Source organism: Chelonia mydas, chromosome 10 (assembly GCF_015237465.2).
Source record: "Chelonia mydas isolate rCheMyd1 chromosome 10, rCheMyd1.pri.v2, whole genome shotgun sequence".
Classification (NCBI taxonomy): Eukaryota; Metazoa; Chordata; order Testudines; family Cheloniidae; genus Chelonia; species Chelonia mydas.
Window position 1 is genome coordinate 69,365,018 of NC_051250.2, and position 20,058 is coordinate 69,385,075.

The following is a 20,058-nucleotide window of genomic DNA, read 5'->3' on the forward strand; positions in this document are numbered from 1 at the left end:
TCCCTCAGCCAGGAAGAGACACCTTCCTCAGTTGCTAGAGTTACCACCTCTCTTTCACACTCCCGAGTGCCCTTAGCCTACGACAGGTTTCAGAGTGGTAGCCGTGTTATTCTGTATCAGCAAAAACAATGAGGAATCTTTGTGGCACCTTAAAGACTAACACATTTATTTGGGCATAAGTTTTCGTGGGCTAAAACCCACTTCATCAGATGCATGGAGTGGAAGACTCCTCATTGTTTTAGCCTACGAGACTCTCTCCTTAGGTGGAGCTGAAATAGGTGGCAGCAAATAGCAGGTACATTCCAGGCAGACAGGTCCTGCCTCTAGCCAAGGGCAGCATTGGCCTGACCTAGCATTTGCTTGTTCCTCAGGCCTCCTAATCCCCTACTTACCCTCTCCCTTTGAACCCTGGCACAGCAGGTGCAGTTGGCATGAGAGAAGACTGAAAATACTGCATGCAGAAATAGGTGGGAAAAATGTACCAGCGACTGTATGTGCATTTCACAGTGCTACCTATGGATGGAGTTGGCACAGTCACAGCAATGATGCCGTAGATCAAAGCTGGCAAGATTCCTGCTTCAGTAGAACTGGGGTTTTCTGTTAGTAAATACCACCAATAAGCCAACTGCAGCAAAGGCAAAATGAAGAAACAAAACAAACCTACAGCAGCAATGACTTCAGACTCCTCCACTCAGCGCAGCTAGAGGAGCTGGCTGTTCTGCACCCCTCTCACATAGCAGTGCTGGGCTCTGGTGGGAACACCACGCTTTGTAAGCTAGATGGAGAGAAGAGGTTCTCCACTTCCAGCTTCCAAATCTCTGTGTTGGATAAAAGGGAGATGAGAAAAATCTGCCATTCATTGCAAGAGGGTCCCTTCCTAATGACAAGAGTAGCAGCACCTGGATTTGTCAAGAGCCACATATAGCAGTGACAGGAGGAAAACAGCAGTTGAGAGAATAATCCAAAATGCTTCCAAGTAGACATGGCCATCACAAAGACTAAAACATTTTAATTTATTAACTTTACAGACAATGCTTCCTACTCAGAAAGTAAATACAGGCTCGCTTCAACCACTAGGCTAAAGACCAGGGTTGCGTCCATTCTCTAAGTTTCTCCTAGGAAAGGCTTCCAAGGAACACGTCCTGCCAAGATCCATCAAAGACAAAATTCAAAACTAGTTCACAGGGCACCAAGCTGATACTGTACACGGTGTCTCCCTTCCACTCCCCTCTCAAAGTCTTCGTGCCTTCCGAGGACGGCAGCCGTTGTGTGGAATTGGGGTATTGTCTGTGATGGAGATGACCTCCAAACCCCCCATGGTCAACCCCTTGATGGCAGACTGAAAGAGCAAGAGAGTGGACATTAGACTGCATGCTGCACTATTACACAATCAGCACAGACTGGCAGAAAAGTGAAAGGTATCTTTGAGGAGGCAATCTGGAACAGGGCGATCTCTTTGGAATAGTCTTAACTATCAGGAAGCCCTGTTTGGTCCCAGATGGTCCATTCCTCCTGGCTAGGGCAGGATTGTTTCTTACAATGAATTCTCCATTGTTTTGCTACTCTAGTTTGAAGTGACGTAAACAATTTGGCTTTCACTCAGTCCCTTACACAAAATTATTCTAGGATCTCACCAGGAGGACATTTTTTTTTTCTTTTTGTGATTAATGCTTTGGGGTGACAAAACAGTAAATTCCCTCCAGCACCTCTGTCCTTCATATCAGTTTCAGAAAAGCAGGTTAACAGGCAACATAATTCCGTAGGCCTGAATAAAAAACCCTGCAGCCCTCAGAGAAAGGAACAAATAGATGAGGGCTCATGTCAGCGAAGAGGAATCTTAGGCACTTACCATACGCCCAGGGCCCAGACCTTTCACCACCACTCGCACGTGGGACACACCCTTCCCGCAGGCTTTCTGTGGGGAGAAAAGAGCTTTCAGTGATGAAAGGCAGGCAGGTATCTCTCTGGATTAATCCCTTTCATCCACTCTCACAAGCTTCTTCAGATAGAAAGGAAAAGGGAATCAAGAATGGTTCTGGGGAGATAAACATGGAGATCATTTGGATAAAGCCAGGGATTTGGGGAAAGTTAGGAAATGCGTGGCCAGGGCAGATTTAACACAACATTATGTACAAAGAGGAAAGGGGAGCTGAGAAGGGAAGCTGTCTTGGGTCATGAGTTGAGGCAGCAGATGTTGTGTCCTTTTAAGGCTGGTAGGTGACCAAATTAGGGAGGGCCTAAAAGAACTTCAGATCAACAAATCTTAACGGTTTCTCCTAATGTGGCGCAGCACTGCCATCTAGTGGAGATCTCTAACCCTCCCTGATGGTGCATGTTAAAAGTTGTCTGGGGACATGTTTACACTTTAAAATGCTACAGCCGCAGAGTTTCAGGGCTTGTCTACACTTAAAATACTGCAGCTGCACTGAAGCACTTCAGTTAAAACACTACCTACACCAACCGGAGGGCTTCTCCCATTGGTGTACATACTCCACCTACTCAGGTTAGGTTGGTTTAACTGCATTGTTCGGGGTGTGGATTTTTCACACCCCTTAGCAACAGAGTTATACTGACTTAATTTCCTAGTGTAGACCAGGCCTGATGGGAGGGGTTCTCCCATTGGTGTAGATAATCTACCTCCCTGAGAGGCAGAAACTGGATTGACAGAAGAATTCTTCTGTCAACTAGCACTAGGGTGACCAGATGTCCAGATTTTATAGGGACAGTCTTGATTTTTGGGTCTTTTTCTGATATAGGCTCCTATTACCCCCCACCTCCTGTCCCGATTTTTCACATTTGCTGTCTGGTCACCCTAACTAGCACCATTTACATCGGGCGTTCAAATGGCATAGCTACATCTCTTGGGTGTAGATTTTTCACACTTGAGAACTATGCCAATGTTTGTTCCCAGTACAGACCAGGCCCCAGGATTACAGGGATAGAGGCTAATTTCTGACACTGGCTGTTTGTGAGGGGTAACAGTACAGCACTGCACCTGTATTCTAAGAATCAGTCCCTGATGCATAAGATTAGTGCTGGAAATGGTTCTTATTCATCTAAACCAATCGCAACAGGTTGTTCTTCCCACAATAGGAAAGAAAAACTCCAGAGGCTAAAGGGTTAACTAGAGTGAGTTCTATCCAGTTCAGAATGGGGATACTTTAGGTTTTCATTCTCACTGCGCCTCATTCTGCAGTGCTGCAGTCTGGGACACAAGCAATCTCATCTTCCCCCACACATCACGCACAAAATTCGGTTCTTTTAGAAACACTTACACTAGATCCACAGGGCCAGATATTAAACTCTTGTGTGAAACTGATAACTGTAAGTGCAACTGTGTCATATTCTCAAAGTCTGACCATGCTCTTTTAGGAATGAAGGGTTACCAGAATGGCTCAGATCTTTGGTGTGATATTCTGCCTCCAACAGCAGCTTACAGCTGAGACTTCACTGGGCCAACTATGCGGTGCTGCTCATGGAATAATTCTAAACACAGCAATTCCTTCCTGCCCCTCACACCTGCTCGGTTTGTGCCTAGATTTTATTTCCCCTTATTTGGCTTTTGAAAATAAATGGTCCATGTTTCAAGTGAGACCATCTGAGCAAAAGCTGCTCTCAAGTCAGGGCCACAACTCTGCACAAGGTAACAAGAATTTCTTACCCTAGATAAGCTTATAACTGAAATGGAAGCTCTGTCTCTCACAACAGCAACTGCCATTTTACCAATAAGTGACACTGCTTATGACAGCATCGATATGTGGAAGGGAAGTCACAGCTGAGTAACCTGTTTCCATCTGGGCTTAACAGTCAAATGAAATGTGCTACTTAACATTTAGACCAATGGTTTAAACTACAACACTGTCCAAACTGGAGCCAAAAAAGGATAGGAAGTAACTTACATTTCTCCATTACAGGCCACTAAAGCCACCACATTTTCATTTAAAGCTCCCATTTCACATACAGTTTATCCAGGCTGAGATGCTCATCATGGCCCCCCACTCAAAGGAAACAAGGACAGCAATGTGTAAATGGGGTGTACTGCTCAGACACACAGGAATTGGCGGACTCTACTTCTCTCCTCCAACAGAAGATAGAAATGGGAGAAGGAAGCAGAACTTCAGAGCCCATCCACAAATGCATTCTGTTGGCAATCACTCCACTGCTAGCACACCTCCTCCGAACTCAGCAAGATTAGCCTCAACAAGCAGAGTGACCAGACCAGACTCACCGCTGCTGCAGCAATGCCTGCAGTCTGTGCTGCAATGGCAGTGGCCTTCTTGGCATTTCTGAATCCTTCTGTGCCACAGGACGTACGGGCAAATGGCAAGTTCTCAGGACTGATGACCTGGATGTGGGTGCTGGGGATGAGAAAAACGGGGGTAGGAAGCCATAAGAAAGTAATTCTCCCATCTTTTCTTGCTCTGATTATCTTCAAGGCCGCCCAGAAGGCCCCACCCAATACCTCTACACTACTGCACTCTAGGCCAGTGGTTCTCAACCAGGGGTACGCAGAGGTCTTCCAGGGGGTACATCAACTCATCTAGATATGTGCCTAGTTTTACAACAGACTATAATAAAGGCTAGCGAAGTCAGTACAAACTACAATTTTAAACAGACAATGACTTGTTTATACTGGTCTATAGACTATACACTGAAATGTAAGTACAATATTTATATTCTCATTGATTTATTTTATAATTATATGGTAAAAATGAGAAAGTTAGCAATTTTTCAGTAATAATGTACTGGGACGCTTTTGTATTTTTATGCCTGAGTGTGTGAGCAAGTAGTTTTTAAGCAAGGGAGAATCTTGCAGGTACGCAAGACAAATCAAACTCCTGAAAAGGGTACAGTAGTTTGGAAAGGTTGAAAGCCACTGCTCTAGGCAAGAATAGAAGGCTCTGCAGCAGCCCTGGTTTGTCTTAAGGGTGATGCTAGAGTGGCAGAATGAGAGAGTACTGTCTTTTGGGGTAATATACACCTGCTAGAAATTGCTCAAATTTCCAGATCCACTTTCCCACTGCGTATGATTCACCACCTCTGCTTATTTTAAAATGTACAGAACACCTTTGTTAAGCTTCAGAGACCTTTACAGAATTATAAATTATGTCTCATTGGGGGACACCACTGAAATGCAACCACCTCTGGTGAACAACACAGCAGCTGTTCAACAGCTGAACAGCAATATTGCAACAATGTAGGACAGGAAATGATCAGATTCCTGTATCCTGTTAAAACTGCCTGTGGAATATAGGGGGGACAAGATGTAATTACCCATACCTGAATTTGGTCAAAACATGCGATCAACAGCTTTACTCTTGTGAAAGGCACTATGAATTAATGGCCTTGGTCTTACATTTCCCGTTACAGTTGGCACCTCCAGCACTGCACTGAACTATTGCTTCAGTACTGACTCATAAGAAAGAGTGCCGTCTCCTGAGTCGCCAACACTACTTCCCAGCCTTTTCCATAGAGTCCTCCCATCTAGCCAAGATCAGGGCCCAGTTGCTTAGCTTGGGTGTTCTCAGCATAAAGCGGTACTGCTGCAGGCCCTTTTACATGGGACCTATATACCAAGAAGTTTGTGTCTTACTTGTTGTACGTAGCTTTGATGTGAGCTACTGGGATATCTTCATATTTCTTTCCACCCCAAGTTAAGGAACTTCCTTGTCCTGGTACTGGGGGGAAAAGGCTGAAAAGTAAAATAAGAGGAATCAAATACTTGCAATATCACTAACACGCAATGGTAATTTTTAATACAGTCTTGGAATTTGGGAAAAATGTTGATCAAATGCTGCCAAACGAAGCTCAGAACTTCTTATATAAACTGTGTTTGTGATTGTTCCACGTCACTTGTTTCCCTTACTTTCCTGAAAGATGCTTGAGGTGATTTACCCCCCTGATGGGAGACAGATGAAGAGACTTTACACCACAGCTTGGTTTGGAGCCATATAGGATGCCTCACCTGAAGTCACTCTTGCTTTGGTTTGCTATCACCTCAGGTGCAACACTGGTATTCTCCATTTGTTCCTGCAATCTCTGGAAACCTGTGTGTATGCCACGACACAATGCAACATTGTAACCACTAGGTGAAAGAAATGGGAGAAATAGATTAGGATTTCACAGCTACACAATAGTCTTTTACATTATCTTTTGCCACCCTCACATAAGACCTCCCATAGTATATTTTCGCACAGGAAACAACCAAAGGTATTTGTTAACTGCAGGATTATCTCAAGCAGTCATCATCACCCTCACGGTTCCCCAGTCACCTTGAGGAATCAAATAGTAACGACCCCAGGAACATCACTTTTTCAAAGGGACATTGTCAGGTGTCCACATTCCAGTTTTTTATAAAAACAAACAGCTGGGCAAAACTGAGGGCTGTTTTCACAATAAAAATAAACTCAGACAGCATGCTGGCAGTGCACAAGAAACAGAAATGGAAAGGGACTAGGCTAAGTTCACTGGCCAGGAGCTAGGGAGGAGCAAAAGCAAACAAACACTGAAATGAGCACTGAAAGGTATTTTGTTATAATCCTTTTAGTGGGACAGAGGAGGGGATTTTACGTTTCTGTCAAAATACAAACAAAATTAGACAGCATCCATTCTGAAGAGAGGCTTAACCGGAAGCACGTTTGAAAATAAGACTGTTCATCAATAAAACAGTAGCCTTGCCCAATCATTTCCTGCCAAGCCTATGCTATACCCTAAGAGCCTCTACCTCAAGCCCTGGATTTCTCTATTGGTCTTAGATTCTGCACAAGTTCATCTGTTGACATGGAAACGGCAGCAACAACACACAGTATGACCTTGTTACAGGTGGAGTTGGGAAGGAGGGCGCTTGTTAAACACATGTAGCTTTAATAATTTAGCTAGTTCTACCCAAAACAATCTCTTCCTACCCAGCAGAGACCTTCCCCGTGTGTATCAATCAGAATTGCTGACTTCAGTAGCTACCTATGTTTCATTAGTTGGAAAGTGAACCGGTTTCTGTCTATTGCACCTTATGCTTCGTCTACACAAGGGTGAACGGAGTTGCAATGACAGGGCCCAAAGCCTGTATACAGGAGCAGAATATGAAGACGGTGTGATTGCACAGGTATCCCCGGGGAACAGGACCTTTATTACCGGTGACCATACCCAGCCAGAGGGAGGCTGGCCCGAGCCCGCAGGGCTGAGGGGGGCAGAACAAATGTTTTCATTTGCGCTCTGCGCCATCTGGCTCCGGAATCACGAAAGATGAGAACAGCGAAGGAGCCCCACAGCGCCCCTTTGGCGGAGTCACTGCTTGGGGCAGGGGCAGCCTGAACCCACAATGCAGCCCAACGCGAAGGGCGGCTGCAGTCTGTAAACCACCCCCAGGGCGCTGCGGCTAGCCCAGCGCTGGGACCCCAACGCCCTGCAGGCCGCCCGCTCCCCGCAGCTCCCCAGGCCCTGGCCGCCCGCTCCCCCCTTCACGCCCAATGCCCGGGCCGCTCGCTCCCCCCTTCACCCCCGCAACTCCCCAGCCGCCCGCTCCGCGCCCCACTCCCCAGGCCCTGGCCGCCGCCCGCTCCAGTTACCCCAGTCCGGCCCCTAAGAACCGCTGCCAGGCAACCACCGGCACCCGGGTCATGGCCCTTCCCAGCTGCCGTCCGACCGGCCCCAGAGCGAGGAGCCAAGGGCCCAACCCGACAGAAGAGGGGAAAGGTCAGCATCGTGCATTGTGGCCTATGGGAGGAAAGATGGCGGCGCCCGGATGGCCCGGTGGCGCGGTGCATTGTGGTCTCGCGGACAAAAGATGGCGGCCCCCATGCAGTGGGCACTGTGCGGTGCCGCGGTGCCATGGCGGCGGGCGCTTGGCCCTCGCTGGCTGGCCGCCTCGGCCGCGCCCCGGTGGCGGCTCGTGGGTGCGCTGTGTCTGCAGAGGCCGCCGAGCATCACGCAGGCCCTGAGCCCGGAGCAGGAGGAGATGGCGCAGCTGGCGCACCAGGTAGTGGGTTTGGGGGGAGGCGACCCTCCTGGGGCGGGGAGCAGGGAACCCCCCCGGCGTACCTGGGGATGGGGCTGCGCAGGGGAGCGGGAAAACCCCCCGGCGTACCTGGGGATGGGGCTGGATCCTGCAGTGCCTGTCGGAGCCGCTCCCGCCCCCGGCACTGGAGCTGGTCCAGATCTGTGTAGGCCACATGCTGTGTTTCCCCCCGGAGGAGACTGCTGCCTCCCCTTTGTCAAGCTCAGGCGTATCAGACCTGAGGAAAAGCAGCTTGTTGTGCCTCTGGGCTGGGATCCACCTGGAAAAGTCCCCTGTCTAAAATGCAAATAGTTTGTAAAGCACAAAGTTAAAACCCGGGTTAAAATGCCCCTTTGTAACTGTACTGGGGCAAGACACAGGCTGTGCCCCAGGAGTTTCAGCACTTTGATGCAGGAGTTGCTGGGTGAGGTTCCATGGGCTGTGATGCTCAGAGTGTCCCCTTCTTGCTCTAACCACTGTGACTCCGCTTCCATGAGTAGCGTTCTAGTGTACGGACGGTGTGGGGTTGTGGATGGCGCACTAGGCATGTCCTTTGAGTCATGAATGCCATGTCCCCGGCTGCGCTAGTGGGAGCTGGGATCCCACAAGTGGTGGGGGTGACTTGTTGGGAAGAGAACACTCCCTTCTGAGGCAGTAATGACTCCAGTGCCTGGCTGTAGTTCTCAAAGGGAATATCCGCTATACGTCACATGGAGGCCATGTTACTGTGAAACCCTCAATTTTTGGATTTCCTGATTTATGTGCATTTAGATTCCAGACTACAATATTGTGCTAACATATTTTTTGTAGTGAGTACGTAACTGTATTTACAGTGGGCTAGCATCTCCTTATGTCGTCAATATTAGATGTGATCTCTGCACAGTGTAACTTTAACCTCCTGGGGTAGAGCTTATGTTCTGGGCAGAGACTTTTGTCCAGCACAAAGAAATAAACACAAGCCCTGTTTATCGCAATAAAAAATTGCTTTATTCTCTACGTGTGACCTTGGATAACAGCGCTAGTAACTGTGACCCATAGTGGGGCTCCTGATACTTGACAATTCTCTATGGTGTTCTTTCCAGATAGAGGTGGAGAAAAGCAATTTTTCAGACCATGAGATCCGTCGCTTGGCAGAAGAGGAGCAGCTGCGGAAGATGAAAGGCAATATACAGGATGAGGAAGCAGACTCTGGGCAAGCTATTGTGTTGGCCCAAGACCTGGAGGATGCCTGGGAACAGAAATTCCAACGGTTCAAAGCTGGCCCACGAATAACAGGTTCTGATCCAAGTTCTCTCAGCTGAGCAGGAGTGGGATGGGGCCTGTCTGGTCTATCTGAACGTGGTTGACTTTGGTATAGTGGAGTGGAGGTGAGGCAGGGTGCTGAGCCTTCAGGAGGAGGGAGCTTCCATGGGACTCCCATGACTCCTTTCAGCTATTATAGGAGGAGTTATCTGGTCTGTGAAAAGAGCTGTGTTCTGTTCCTTTTCTCATAGAACCTTTGAGAGAGGATAAAGTATGGAGGCTAGTTATTCTATCCTTATCAGAAAAACCATGACCAGCCTGACTCCCAGTTGTAGTTCACAAGAGCACACAATACTAGTGTTGTTTTTATGTAGGTCCTGCATAATCATTGACAATTAGTTATTAGGTACTAAGTTGAACTAGAGACTTAAACTACTTGCTTTAAATGGTCTTTTTTAAAAAGAAGAGCATCTAAAGTGCAGTCCTGCTTTCACCTTTATGAAACATGACTGAAAATCAATGGATTCTGTCCAGATCCCCAGGTGGCACCTATTCTGTTGTATGTAGGTTCTTATACTTTGCTCGTCACCATAGTATCTGAGTGCCTTCCAGAATTGCATTAAGTAACACGACTAACTTCTATCATATTCTGTTTGGTCTCTCATCATTTACCCAGTGGGAGAAGCATGTGTAGTGGAGTGTCTTGAGAACATAAGAATGGCCATACTGGGTCAGAACAATGGTGGTTCTAATCCATTATCCTGTCTTCTGACCGTGGCCGGTGCCAGATGCTTCAGAGGGAATGAACAGAACAGTGCAATTTTGAGTTTTCTATACCCTTTTGGGTAGTCCCAGTTTCGTGCAGCTGGAGGTTTAGGGGCACCCGGGGCATGGATTTGCATCCCTGTCCGTCAATGGCTATTTGCCAAGATGGTCCTATCCTTCATGAATTTACCTAATTTTTTTTTTAACCCCATTATACTTTTGGCCTTCACAACATCTCATGGCAATGAGTTCCGTAGGTTGACTGCACATTGTGTGAAGAAGTGCTTCCTTTCTTTGATTTTAAAAAACAACAACAACAAAACCTGCTGCCTATTAATTTTGTCTGGTGACCCCCTAGTCCTTGTGTAATGTGAAGGGGTAAATAACACTTCCTTATACACTTTCTCTACACCATTCATGATTTTATAACCCTCTATCATATCCCCCCTTAGCTGTCTCTTTTCTAAGATGAACAGTCCCAGTCCTTTTAATTTCTGCTTGTATGGAAGCTACCATATCCCTAATCACTTTTGTTGCTCTTCTCTATACCTTTTCCATTTCTAATATATCTTTTTTGCGGTGGGGTGACTAGAACTGAATGGAATATTCAAGGTCTAGATGTACCATGGGTTTATATAGTGGCATTATGATATTTTCTGTTTTATCTATCTCTTTCCTAATGGTTCCTAACACACTGTGTTTGACTGCCACTGCATATTGAGGAGTTGTCTTGTTTTGGTAGGCTTTTTTATTATTATTATTTAATTATTTATTTATTTAAATATACCTATTACTGTGGGTGTATGTTAGAAAAATCAATATCAAAGAAATGTGCCTTGCACTTGGAGTGGAAAGTAGTGAGGTTTGTGATGTTTCTTATTTCTTGGGGGAGTTTATTCCACGGTCTTGGACCAACCCGGGAGAAAGTTCCTAGAGCTGATGAGAGCATTTGTACCTAGAAGCATCACTCGGAATTGTTCCATGTGTCCTTGTTGTCAGGGGTCTGAGAGAGAGGAAGGCTTGGGCTCTGATGAGCTAGGTACTGGATGACCCCATCCCACTTGGAGCCTATCTGTCTCTGGAATCTGTTCTCTCTCGGCAGATGCTGATAAGCGCAATGACCGAACATCTTTGAACAGGAAGCTGGATCGGAACCTGATGCTTCTGGTCAAAGAGAAAGTTGGCAACCAAGAGTTGTGGCTCCTGCCTCAAGCAGAGTGGCAGGCTGGAGAGACGTTGCGAAGCACTGCAGAGCGAGCTTTGGCTACTCTCTCGGGTAAGTCATCTGCTGTGCAGCTGCTGCTACCCCTTCCTGTCCTCATTTCTTTCTCTTGTGCCGTTACTGGGATATTATCAGCTCATACTAGTAGAGCCCCATTATACTCCATTAGGATTGGCCAGAGAAAGGGCATGTAGTAGCAGATGGGGTGGGTTGAACCCAGTGGGGTCTCTGAGGAGAGTTGTGTCTGGGTAAAGTTGCTGGGAAGCCCAGGGGTATTGCCCATTGCAGGGAGAGTTGCTCTATATTCCAGCTCAGCTACTAGTGTATAGGCTGTCGACAGGGGGCACTAGGTGCCCCAAGCTATGTCTACACTTATGGCGGCATGTAGAGTACAGGTACCACACATGCAGCGGCAGTGAAAGGCAGGCTGCGTCCACACTTATCGCTGCAGTAGAGGCACCACAGAGAGAGACGTCGGCAGTGGAGATGCAGAGGGACACTGCAACTGCTTTTTAAAAAAAAAAAAAAAAAAAAAAAGCAGCATAGACAGGGGAGATGCTGCTTAGTATGTAGAGAGCCTGTGTGTGGGGTGCATACCCAGGAGTTCAGGCATGTAGGGCACTCCACTCATCAAAGCCATGCCTCACCATCTACCCTGTCATTTATACCCCTGCAAGGGGGTGGGTGGGTGGGTGGGTGTGTGTGTGTGCGTGCGTGCAGTGTCTGTACTCTGCACACCACCGTAAGTGTAGACTTACCGTTGTCGGGGAAAGGGCTTCTGTCTCCACCACACACACAGCCCATTAGCAGCCTTTCTTCGCACGTAAAGCCTATCCTCAGCCAGGTCTCTTCTTGCTTCCCAGCAGGGGAGCACTGTGGAAGCTGCACAGTTAGCCTGACAAAAGGGAGGGGGCATTTTATGATCCCCTGGACCACACTACCTCTGGCCAGTCCTTGCGTGGGGTTATTGAGACTCCAAAAAGGGTCCCTAAGAGGGAGGTATGGCACAGTGTGGACCTGTGGGAGGGGGTGTTCTTGCTAGAAAAGATAACAGAATTGAACCAAAACTAAGCATGACGAGTCCTTTACTGTCCCACTGTTACCCCTTAGATGCAGCAGCTGCTGTCATTGTGTGACCTGATCTCTTGCTTTGTTTTCTTTCCCCTCTGGACACCCTTGGACCTCACAGGAAATTGCATCCAGGCCAAATTCCTAGGGAATGCACCATGCGGGCTTTATAAGTACAAGTTCCCCAGGGCCCTCAGGACAGAGGGCAGTGTGGGGGCCAAAATATTCTTCTTCAAAGCCCTCCTCCAGAGCGGTGATCTGCTCCAGGCAGAGAGGAGAGAAGACTACGTGTGGGTCAGCAAGGGGGAGCTGGGGGATTACTTGAAACCGGACTACCTAACACAAGTCAACAGATTTTTGATGGACCAGTGAAAGTCAGGGCTGTGCTCCAAGCAAATGGGGAGGACGCGAAAAACAACTTCAGACAGGTGCATTGCCTCTGTGTACAGAGAGTGGCATTTGAACCTGAAGAAGGATCCAAACTCTACCTTGTTTTCTGTTCCTCTTCTCTAGGCCTGTATCAAATAAAAAATATTAAAACCTCTGCTAAGTGAAGAGTGTTGTGCTTATGTTGCACCCTTTAATGCCCCTAGGATTCTCCTTTTTCCCCCCTCCCAGCTGTGCCATTCCCTAGGTCTGTGGTACCTCTCTTCACTGGATCCCCGTAGTAGCCTGAAGCTCAAATGGTCTCTCTGAAAAGCTGTACTCTTCCTTTAGCAGCTGTTCCTCAATAAAAAGAGCAGTGAGTGAGCTCCCTTTACTTGCTTAGGTGGGATGAGACACTGTTAGAGGAGTAAGAAGGGGATTTACCAATTAGTTGCATTGGGAAACCTGGCAAAGGACCATGTTTAAAGTTCCCCATTTTTAAACTGTGTCCAAGCCTCTAAGTCCTTAATCTCCTTCTGGGTTATTGTGGCCCCTCTGGGGAGGAGGCGCACCTGTCAGTGTGCGGGGGAATAGCAGCCACTTGCTTGTCTAAGGAATTCAGCTTTCATTGGCCTGGAACGTGGGAAAGCAGCATCTTCAGTAACACACTTGTCCCTGTTGATGCAAATTGTACACACTGCTGAGCCCCATCTATCCTCCTCTTTAACCTGCCAGTCCTTTGACCTCTCCAGAGGCAGCCACTGTAATTTATCTAACGAAGGAGAACTGTTCTAGGCCAGTGCTGTGTATTAATTTGTGCCATCTATGCCGCAGTAGAAAGTATGTCTGAGTGGCCGCCACAATACGGTGGCTGAAGACAAACTGTCCTCTCAGCAAAGTGGAGCATCTGAGCTTTATGCTCTGAGCCATACCCCAGGAAATGTTCGTGCTACAGCTGAGGACTTGGCTTCTCTTCTATTTCTATCTGCATGGGAAATTCACAATGAAAGTCAAACTGCTTAAGTCACATGCAGCTGTTTCATCCCTGTCTGTGGCACTCCCGGGCCTTGTAAGGGTGCGGCAGCAGGTGGTGTGTTGGCCACGTACCACACAACTCTCTTTCTTTAGCATAAAGACCATCAAGTAGCTTTCCTGTCACCATTCTGACAGGGCTTCTGTGAGGCCATTGCAACCCTCTAGTGCAGAGGTTCTCAAACTGTGGTCTGTGGACCACCAGTGGTCCGCGAGCTCCATTCTGGTGGTCCATGGGTAGTTCCCTCTCAGGTGCTCACCTGGGCAGCTGCAAATGAGAGAATGAAGGGCCACCTACCTAATGAGTGGAGCCGTGCAGGCATGGCTCCACTAATTAGCTGCCTGAACCCTGGAGAAGACACACATGCAAGGTGATGTGGTGGTCTTGGAATAGGGGGCAGGTGGGAGGGGGCAGTGGGGTGAGAAAAGGGGATGGGGGAAATTTGGGACGTGCAGGGCTGCGGCGGCCAGAGAAAGAGGTGACTTTCCCCAGCTCCAGGGCTGTGGCTGCCGGGGAGAGACGGCCCTCCTTCCCAGCCCCAGCTCAGGGGCTGCTGCGGCGGGGAAGAGAGGGCACTCCATTGTATTAGAAAGGTAAGACTACTGATATTAAAATGAGTTGTGTTTTTATATTTAGAACAAAAAAAGTTAATTATTAAGGTTTTTATATAGTGGCTTTATCCAAAGCGCTTTACAATAGCTAAGGATACAAACAACATTTGGAAAGATCATTAAATGGTCCACCAAGACCCTCAGCAATTTTCAAGTGGTCTGTGCGGGGGGGGAGTTTGAGAACCACTGCTCCAGTGCGTGAGTGAAGCCTGACAGACTTAGAAGCACAGAAAGCAGAGCTGCTGCTTACACTCTGCCCTTACCTACTGTCCAGCGAGTATCTTCTCAGTCCCATCAGGAAGTTCAGCATTAGAGTTGCCACTTCACAGATAGGAGAAGTATGGAGGGGACACGACTTATCCAAGGCCAGTCTCTGTCAAGCTGGGTGTAGGAATTCCTGGCTCCCCGTTCCTACGCACAGCTTGTTAGGCCAGAATTGCTAACCTTATTTGGTAGTGCCTCTGTTATTTACAGTCACTTCAGATTACAGGGTAGGGGGGTGATTCTTCTGAAGACTGTGTCCCATGCTTGCGGGGCTCTGCCTTACCCATCACCCCACTGATGGTCTGATTTCCAAAGGCATTTTCTAACTGAAAACTTTGCTGACTTTGGGTTAGGTATGGATCTGGTGCTCACTGTACTTTGTGGAGCAACAACCTTCTCAAGTGGCACAGGGAGAGAGGAGAAAGCAGTTCTGAATCATCTCGGGAGAGTCAGGGCTTCAGGGGACCAACAGGAGATTGCAATATGTATTTTGTCAACCCCTTGGGAACTGTTGAGCTGCAGGCCGCAAATTAAAGCTGTTAATCACCCATAAGCAGTCAGAGATGCAGCCTTCTGTTTTCTAAAGCAAGGGAATTTCAAAGCTTGTAATAAATTATATAAAAACCCCTCTCATCTTAGATTGCCCTGGGAGGCTCAGTGGGGAGCTGAACCATCGCAGAGAGACCAGGGAGAGGGAGAGCAGGCTGCAAAGAGAAACTAAATAAAAGCAGAGAATGTGCCCTGGGTCTGTGAGCTTAGTTTGCCAAGGTCTGGTGACTCCAGCTTCACCGAAAGGGGCAAAGGGTTGGACTTCAGCCCGCTGTGATGCTAAAAGCTGTCTGCAGCAGGAGGAGATGGGCACTTCTTTCCATCCATGCTAAGTACCTGTTTGTTCTCGGCCCCGGCCTGTCAGGCACACCTCACAGTGGGGTGTTCCCGGTCTCCATGGCAACTGGAGGCAGACCGGATCTCTGTTCTCAGCCTGGGCTCAGAGCTGCCCCTCAGGAAGGACTGTTGGAGCTCGCCTCCACGCTCCAGAGCTCTCGTTCAGAAACCCTGCAAAGGCTTTTAACTAAATGTCTCTCTCTTTGTTGGCTTTGAGGTTTGTCAGAACAAAAAGAATTCCAGTTGGCTCTGAGGTGGTTTTGAAGGATAGCAGCTCTCCAGGACCCAGCTCCTAGCTGGGGGGTGGGTGAGGTCTATGCCAAAGCAGGTTGTGTGGAAGCTGCCTTCCCTGAAGCCAGGCCAGAATCAGTGGCAAGTTTTTTTGTATTTTTTTCTTTCTTTTCAGCGCCCCCATATGGGACCCCTATTCCCACAGTTTGCCTTGCAAGCAGGAAAGTTTCATGGAACCGCCTGAATCCCCAGTGCTGAGAAGGCTCCAAAGCATCCCCTCTTCCCACAAGCTGTTTTACCTGCAAGGCCTCTACTGCCAGGAAAGATGCTAGCTCCTGCGACTTTTCTGCTACCAATGAGTTGTTTATCTCGAGAGGCTCCAGCTCATTCCTCATTCTGTGTGGTCAGGCCCTGCTCAGTCTGGACTCAGCAACAGGGAGCAAAGGGTGATGCGGTGATTCAGATCCCCTTCCCTGGAAGATAGACCTACCTCCTTTCCCCTTTCAGCCTCCAGGGCTCCCACAGGAACTTATATCGTCTGTGGGGGGCACAGCAACAAAGCTGTCGTTGAGGTTAAATACAAAGTAATACGTCCCGCCCTCTTTCCAGTGAGAATATCTTCAAACTGATTTATCTCAGCAGGTGTTCCCTTTGAAACCTCTCTGCTCCTCTAGGCTCCAGCTTAGATTTCACATGAGGAAGAAGCTGTTACTGCCTTTCCTGAGAGGTGGAGGACTCGCGCTGGGATTCTTTTGTGGGGGAAAAAACATCTAGCCCCATAAGCTTCTGGTGATTTTTTTGGATTTCCAAGTTTGGGCAAAACCTCCCTCTAAGACCTTAATGATGGGCCCTTATCTGTGAGTGACCCACTTACGAAAATGGGTACTTGAGATAATCGGGGAAAGTTATTCAATAGAGCTCATTTGTTGTCCAAAGTTTATCCTTTCCCCAAAGTGAATTAATATAAATCAACACTACTAACAACAAGTCTCCTTGTAGAATCTGAAGATGAAGGGTGCGGAAGTCCATTTCCTACACATTACAATGATAGAACCAGTTTCATGGGAGACATATTTTGGAAAAGGCATAAGATTCTTTGTTGTACAAAGAAACAATAGCACACAGCCTATTTTAGATCTTGGGTCTTTCATCCATGAGGAGATCAATATTCCATGCAGAAATACTGAAATCAGTCCTTACAGCATTATAACCCCCTAAACTCAGCAATATGAAAATACACCTCCAGGAGATATACTGAAGGTATGCACGGGGAGAGTCACTCGGGGATACTTTTAGGTTCTGCTACCACAAGAAGCATTTTCAATACAAAGCAGTCCCCTTTTGGACTCAACTTCTAAATGGATATACAGCCCAATGCTTCATCAACCTTCCTTTCAGGTGAAAGGGATACATATCTACCCTAGTCTGGATGACCTTATGCTAGCAATGGCTCCTGGGCCTTGTGTAAAAGCCTTCAGAAACAGGGCTTTGAGTGAATAGGTGGTAGGGCCAATTACAGCATGCTCAGAGCTCCAGAAACTAAGTAATTATCAAAGACCAAATTAATTTCAGAAGAGAAACGGAAGAAGATAGTTCACCAAACATTAGCACACCTCTCTTAAGATTAAAATCTCATTCAACTCCTGGGCTAGCTGGTTTCATGTGGATACCCAGCACAATTCTTTCTTTGCTTCCAGACAGCAATTGCAGCAAATCAGTATGTAAACATCTTCGTCCAAATCCACTACTTGAATTCACCAAGGGATGCTTTCTTAATATTATTTACAGCTGTCTGGTGTTGGGTCCAGAGAAGCTGGTGATCAGTACAGATACCAGACCCCATGTAAGGGGTACATATCTGAATTCCTGTCTGACTTGTGGGGGCGAGGGGAAGAGCTGAGGTCCAAGGAGGAGACATGGAGTATAACTTTGCACAGAAACAAAGGAATGTGACCTAGACCATCTCGCTGTTTGGTGTATCACAGGCCAGGCTGGAATCCTGTTGATCGACCTATTTGCATCAAAGTCTAGTTGGAAAATTGAGGTACTACTATGTAAGAAAGAGACACTTGATAGTGGAGGCTGTTCTCCCCTTATCTCAGAGGTGGACTTAAAAAGCTTCATTTACATCTCCCTGCCCCCCCTTAACCACTGAGAATTGTTCAGATACAATGGTTGGTAGAAGAGTGTTACGCAATAGAGTGACCCAGTAACCTTTAAGTTCCTTTTCAATCCTACATGGGTAAATAGAATCCCCTGTCTTCTGTAGGGATGGTTTGCTGCTTTGTACGTCCCATTGTGAAGACTACCTGACATGGAGGGGACAGAGAGAAAACTCACAATTTTTTATTCCAAGACCCTTCATTGGAGGATTGCATTGTGCCCAGGTTTTTCTCGGGCTATTGCTCACTTGTTAAGGAAAGGGAAGAGGATCCCTTCCAGAAATCCCTGAGCTTCATGTCAAGGTTTTGCTGAAAATTGCTTGAGTGAAATAGCACTTTTAGAAAGAAGTGATTTTTCAGTGTTGGCAGTTATCATTCTGGAGAGTCCTCTCCAAGGGACAGTCCTAAGCTCAGGCTCATCAAAGATAAGGTGACCTCCATTTGCCCGGGAGACCGAGAACACCCATTGTGAAGACTTTCTGACATGGAGAGTCCTAGAACTAAAATTCACAGGTAAGGCAAAAATTTTCCTTTTCCCCCTTGTGTGTGTTCAGGAGCCAGTGGTCTCTGCTGGTCAGATCATGAGCTCTGGAGTAGACCATGAAGGGCTCAGGGAGATGAGTACAGTTAGTGTGAGACCCTTAAAACACAATCCTTGGAGCCTCCTTCTTTGGGAGTGTTGTACTGGGAAAGGTCCTGCACTGACACCCCAGCCGCCTGGTCTCCTCCTGTCCTTAAATTCATAGAGGTTTTACTTTCTCCTCTCTATCACAAACATGTCCTCAAGCTTGCCCAAATGCACCATTTCTGGGGGGAAGAAGGGAGACCAGTCTCCGGGGCTCATGCAAGCCTTAGTCTCTCTGCTGACAATATTGGCAAGGCTGTTGTTGGTGGCAATGGATTAGTGCTGTAGACACCCTTGAATTGGCTAATTTGGGGGACGGTATGCAGTGTGACAAGAGCTAATTCTTCACTCCTGGATCGGAGTGTGGTTCCATCCTGCTCCGCTGAGGTGGGAAGGATGTGATCTTGTTCATTGCACTGGTAGAAACAGCCCAGTCCATCTTGTCCTGTGCCCTCAATTCTGCGTGTATCTCTGCTCTGATTTGTCCCTTCTTCCCTGGGAAAGGAAAGAGAAGATAAGGTTTGGCTCCCGCTCAACCCTATGGCCCCTCCTTCCCCAGTGTTCCCATCCCCCAGGAACAGGACACTCCTTTGGACGTGCAAAAAGCCATGGCAAGCAATCCTTCGTGTTTTATTACATTAACCCTCACATCCCAGCGGGTTTGAGAACTGTCCAGGAGTGGGTTCATGACTGGTAGATTTTGGCCCCAGCCCCATGTTCCCCTGTCCCATCCCTGCATTTACAGCCCCAACATTCCTGTGGTGTGAAATGCCAGTAGGGAGCATGTGTGGTGTGGGCGGGGTCTACAGGCTTCTTGCTGGCATCTTGGCTGGGCCTCAGATGTTCTGTTTTTTGGTATATTTAATGATGGTATATAAGGTCTCCTGCGCACTCTGTTTTCCTTGCTGGAAAAAATGGTGGAGGGAGAGGGCTCTAGATTTCTTGGCAGTTTCTTTCTCACTCGATTAAACTCCCCTGAATCTTATTTGTGTTGGAAGTTCTGCACCATCAGAAGCATGAGGAACGTTGTACGGGAATTTCTCTGACAGCTCACAGCATTTCTGAGCTCTGCCTGTTTCTCCCATAAGCTGGTGTATGCAGTCTGCAAAAGGAGCAGGCCGCCTGTGCTGAGTAAAGCAAATTTCACTCCGTGCAGCCAGGTGGCACAGTCGGCTAAGGGTTTCAAAGCCTGATTTAGGTCACCAGTGGCAAGCATTTACCTGGTCTCTCTAGTGTCTAGCGGATATTTTCTCCCACGGTATGAAACCATCCATATAACCTGACATGCCTCGCTGGCTGTGCAGGACAGGTCTTGGACCAGCAGGGGTTGCTGTAGGTCAGCACTGAGGAGGATCCACAGGGATAGGAGGGAGGGTCAGGATGTGCATAACAGGGTGAGGTATTAGCAGAGAGGACCTGACTTAGAAATCTCTTCCATGGCTGGTGATGGGACACTAGATGGGGCGGGCTCCGAGTTACTACAGAGAATTCTTTCCTAGGTGTCTGCCTGATGGGTCTTGCTCACATGTTCAGGGCCTAACTCACCAGCATATTTGAGGTTGGAAAGAAATTTTCCCCTGGGTCAGATTGG

The 20,058-nt window shown here is 47.6% G+C and overlaps 2 protein-coding genes across 3 annotated transcripts; one reads left to right on the forward strand and one right to left on the reverse strand.

The window, feature by feature from the left end:
* Nucleotides 1-994: 994 nt before the first annotated feature.
* MRPS11 (mitochondrial ribosomal protein S11) lies at nucleotides 995-7,726 on the reverse strand. 2 transcript variants are annotated; one of them, XM_007060356.4, is made up of 6 exons: nucleotides 7,566-7,726; nucleotides 5,966-6,085; nucleotides 5,594-5,692; nucleotides 4,229-4,358; nucleotides 1,850-1,915; nucleotides 995-1,339 (listed from the first exon to the last, which is right to left on the reverse strand). In XM_007060356.4, the coding sequence occupies exons 1-6, from the start codon at nucleotides 7,616-7,618 to the stop codon at nucleotides 1,232-1,234; spliced, it is 576 nt and encodes a 191-aa protein (XP_007060418.1). In that variant the 5' UTR covers nucleotides 7,619-7,726; the 3' UTR covers nucleotides 995-1,231. The 2 variants fall into 2 exon arrangements, with proteins under 2 accessions (XP_007060418.1, XP_043380636.1); XM_043524701.1 differs by lacking the exon at nucleotides 7,566-7,726 and adding an exon at nucleotides 6,961-6,986.
* Nucleotides 7,727-12,840, forward strand: MRPL46 (mitochondrial ribosomal protein L46). The gene is made up of 4 exons (XM_037910814.1): nucleotides 7,727-7,975; nucleotides 9,076-9,268; nucleotides 11,103-11,276; nucleotides 12,412-12,840. Exons 1-4 carry the CDS (start codon nucleotides 7,742-7,744, stop codon nucleotides 12,660-12,662), a joined length of 852 nt encoding a protein of 283 aa, XP_037766742.1. The 5' UTR covers nucleotides 7,727-7,741; the 3' UTR covers nucleotides 12,663-12,840.
* The last annotated feature ends 7,218 nt before the right edge of the window (nucleotides 12,841-20,058 follow it).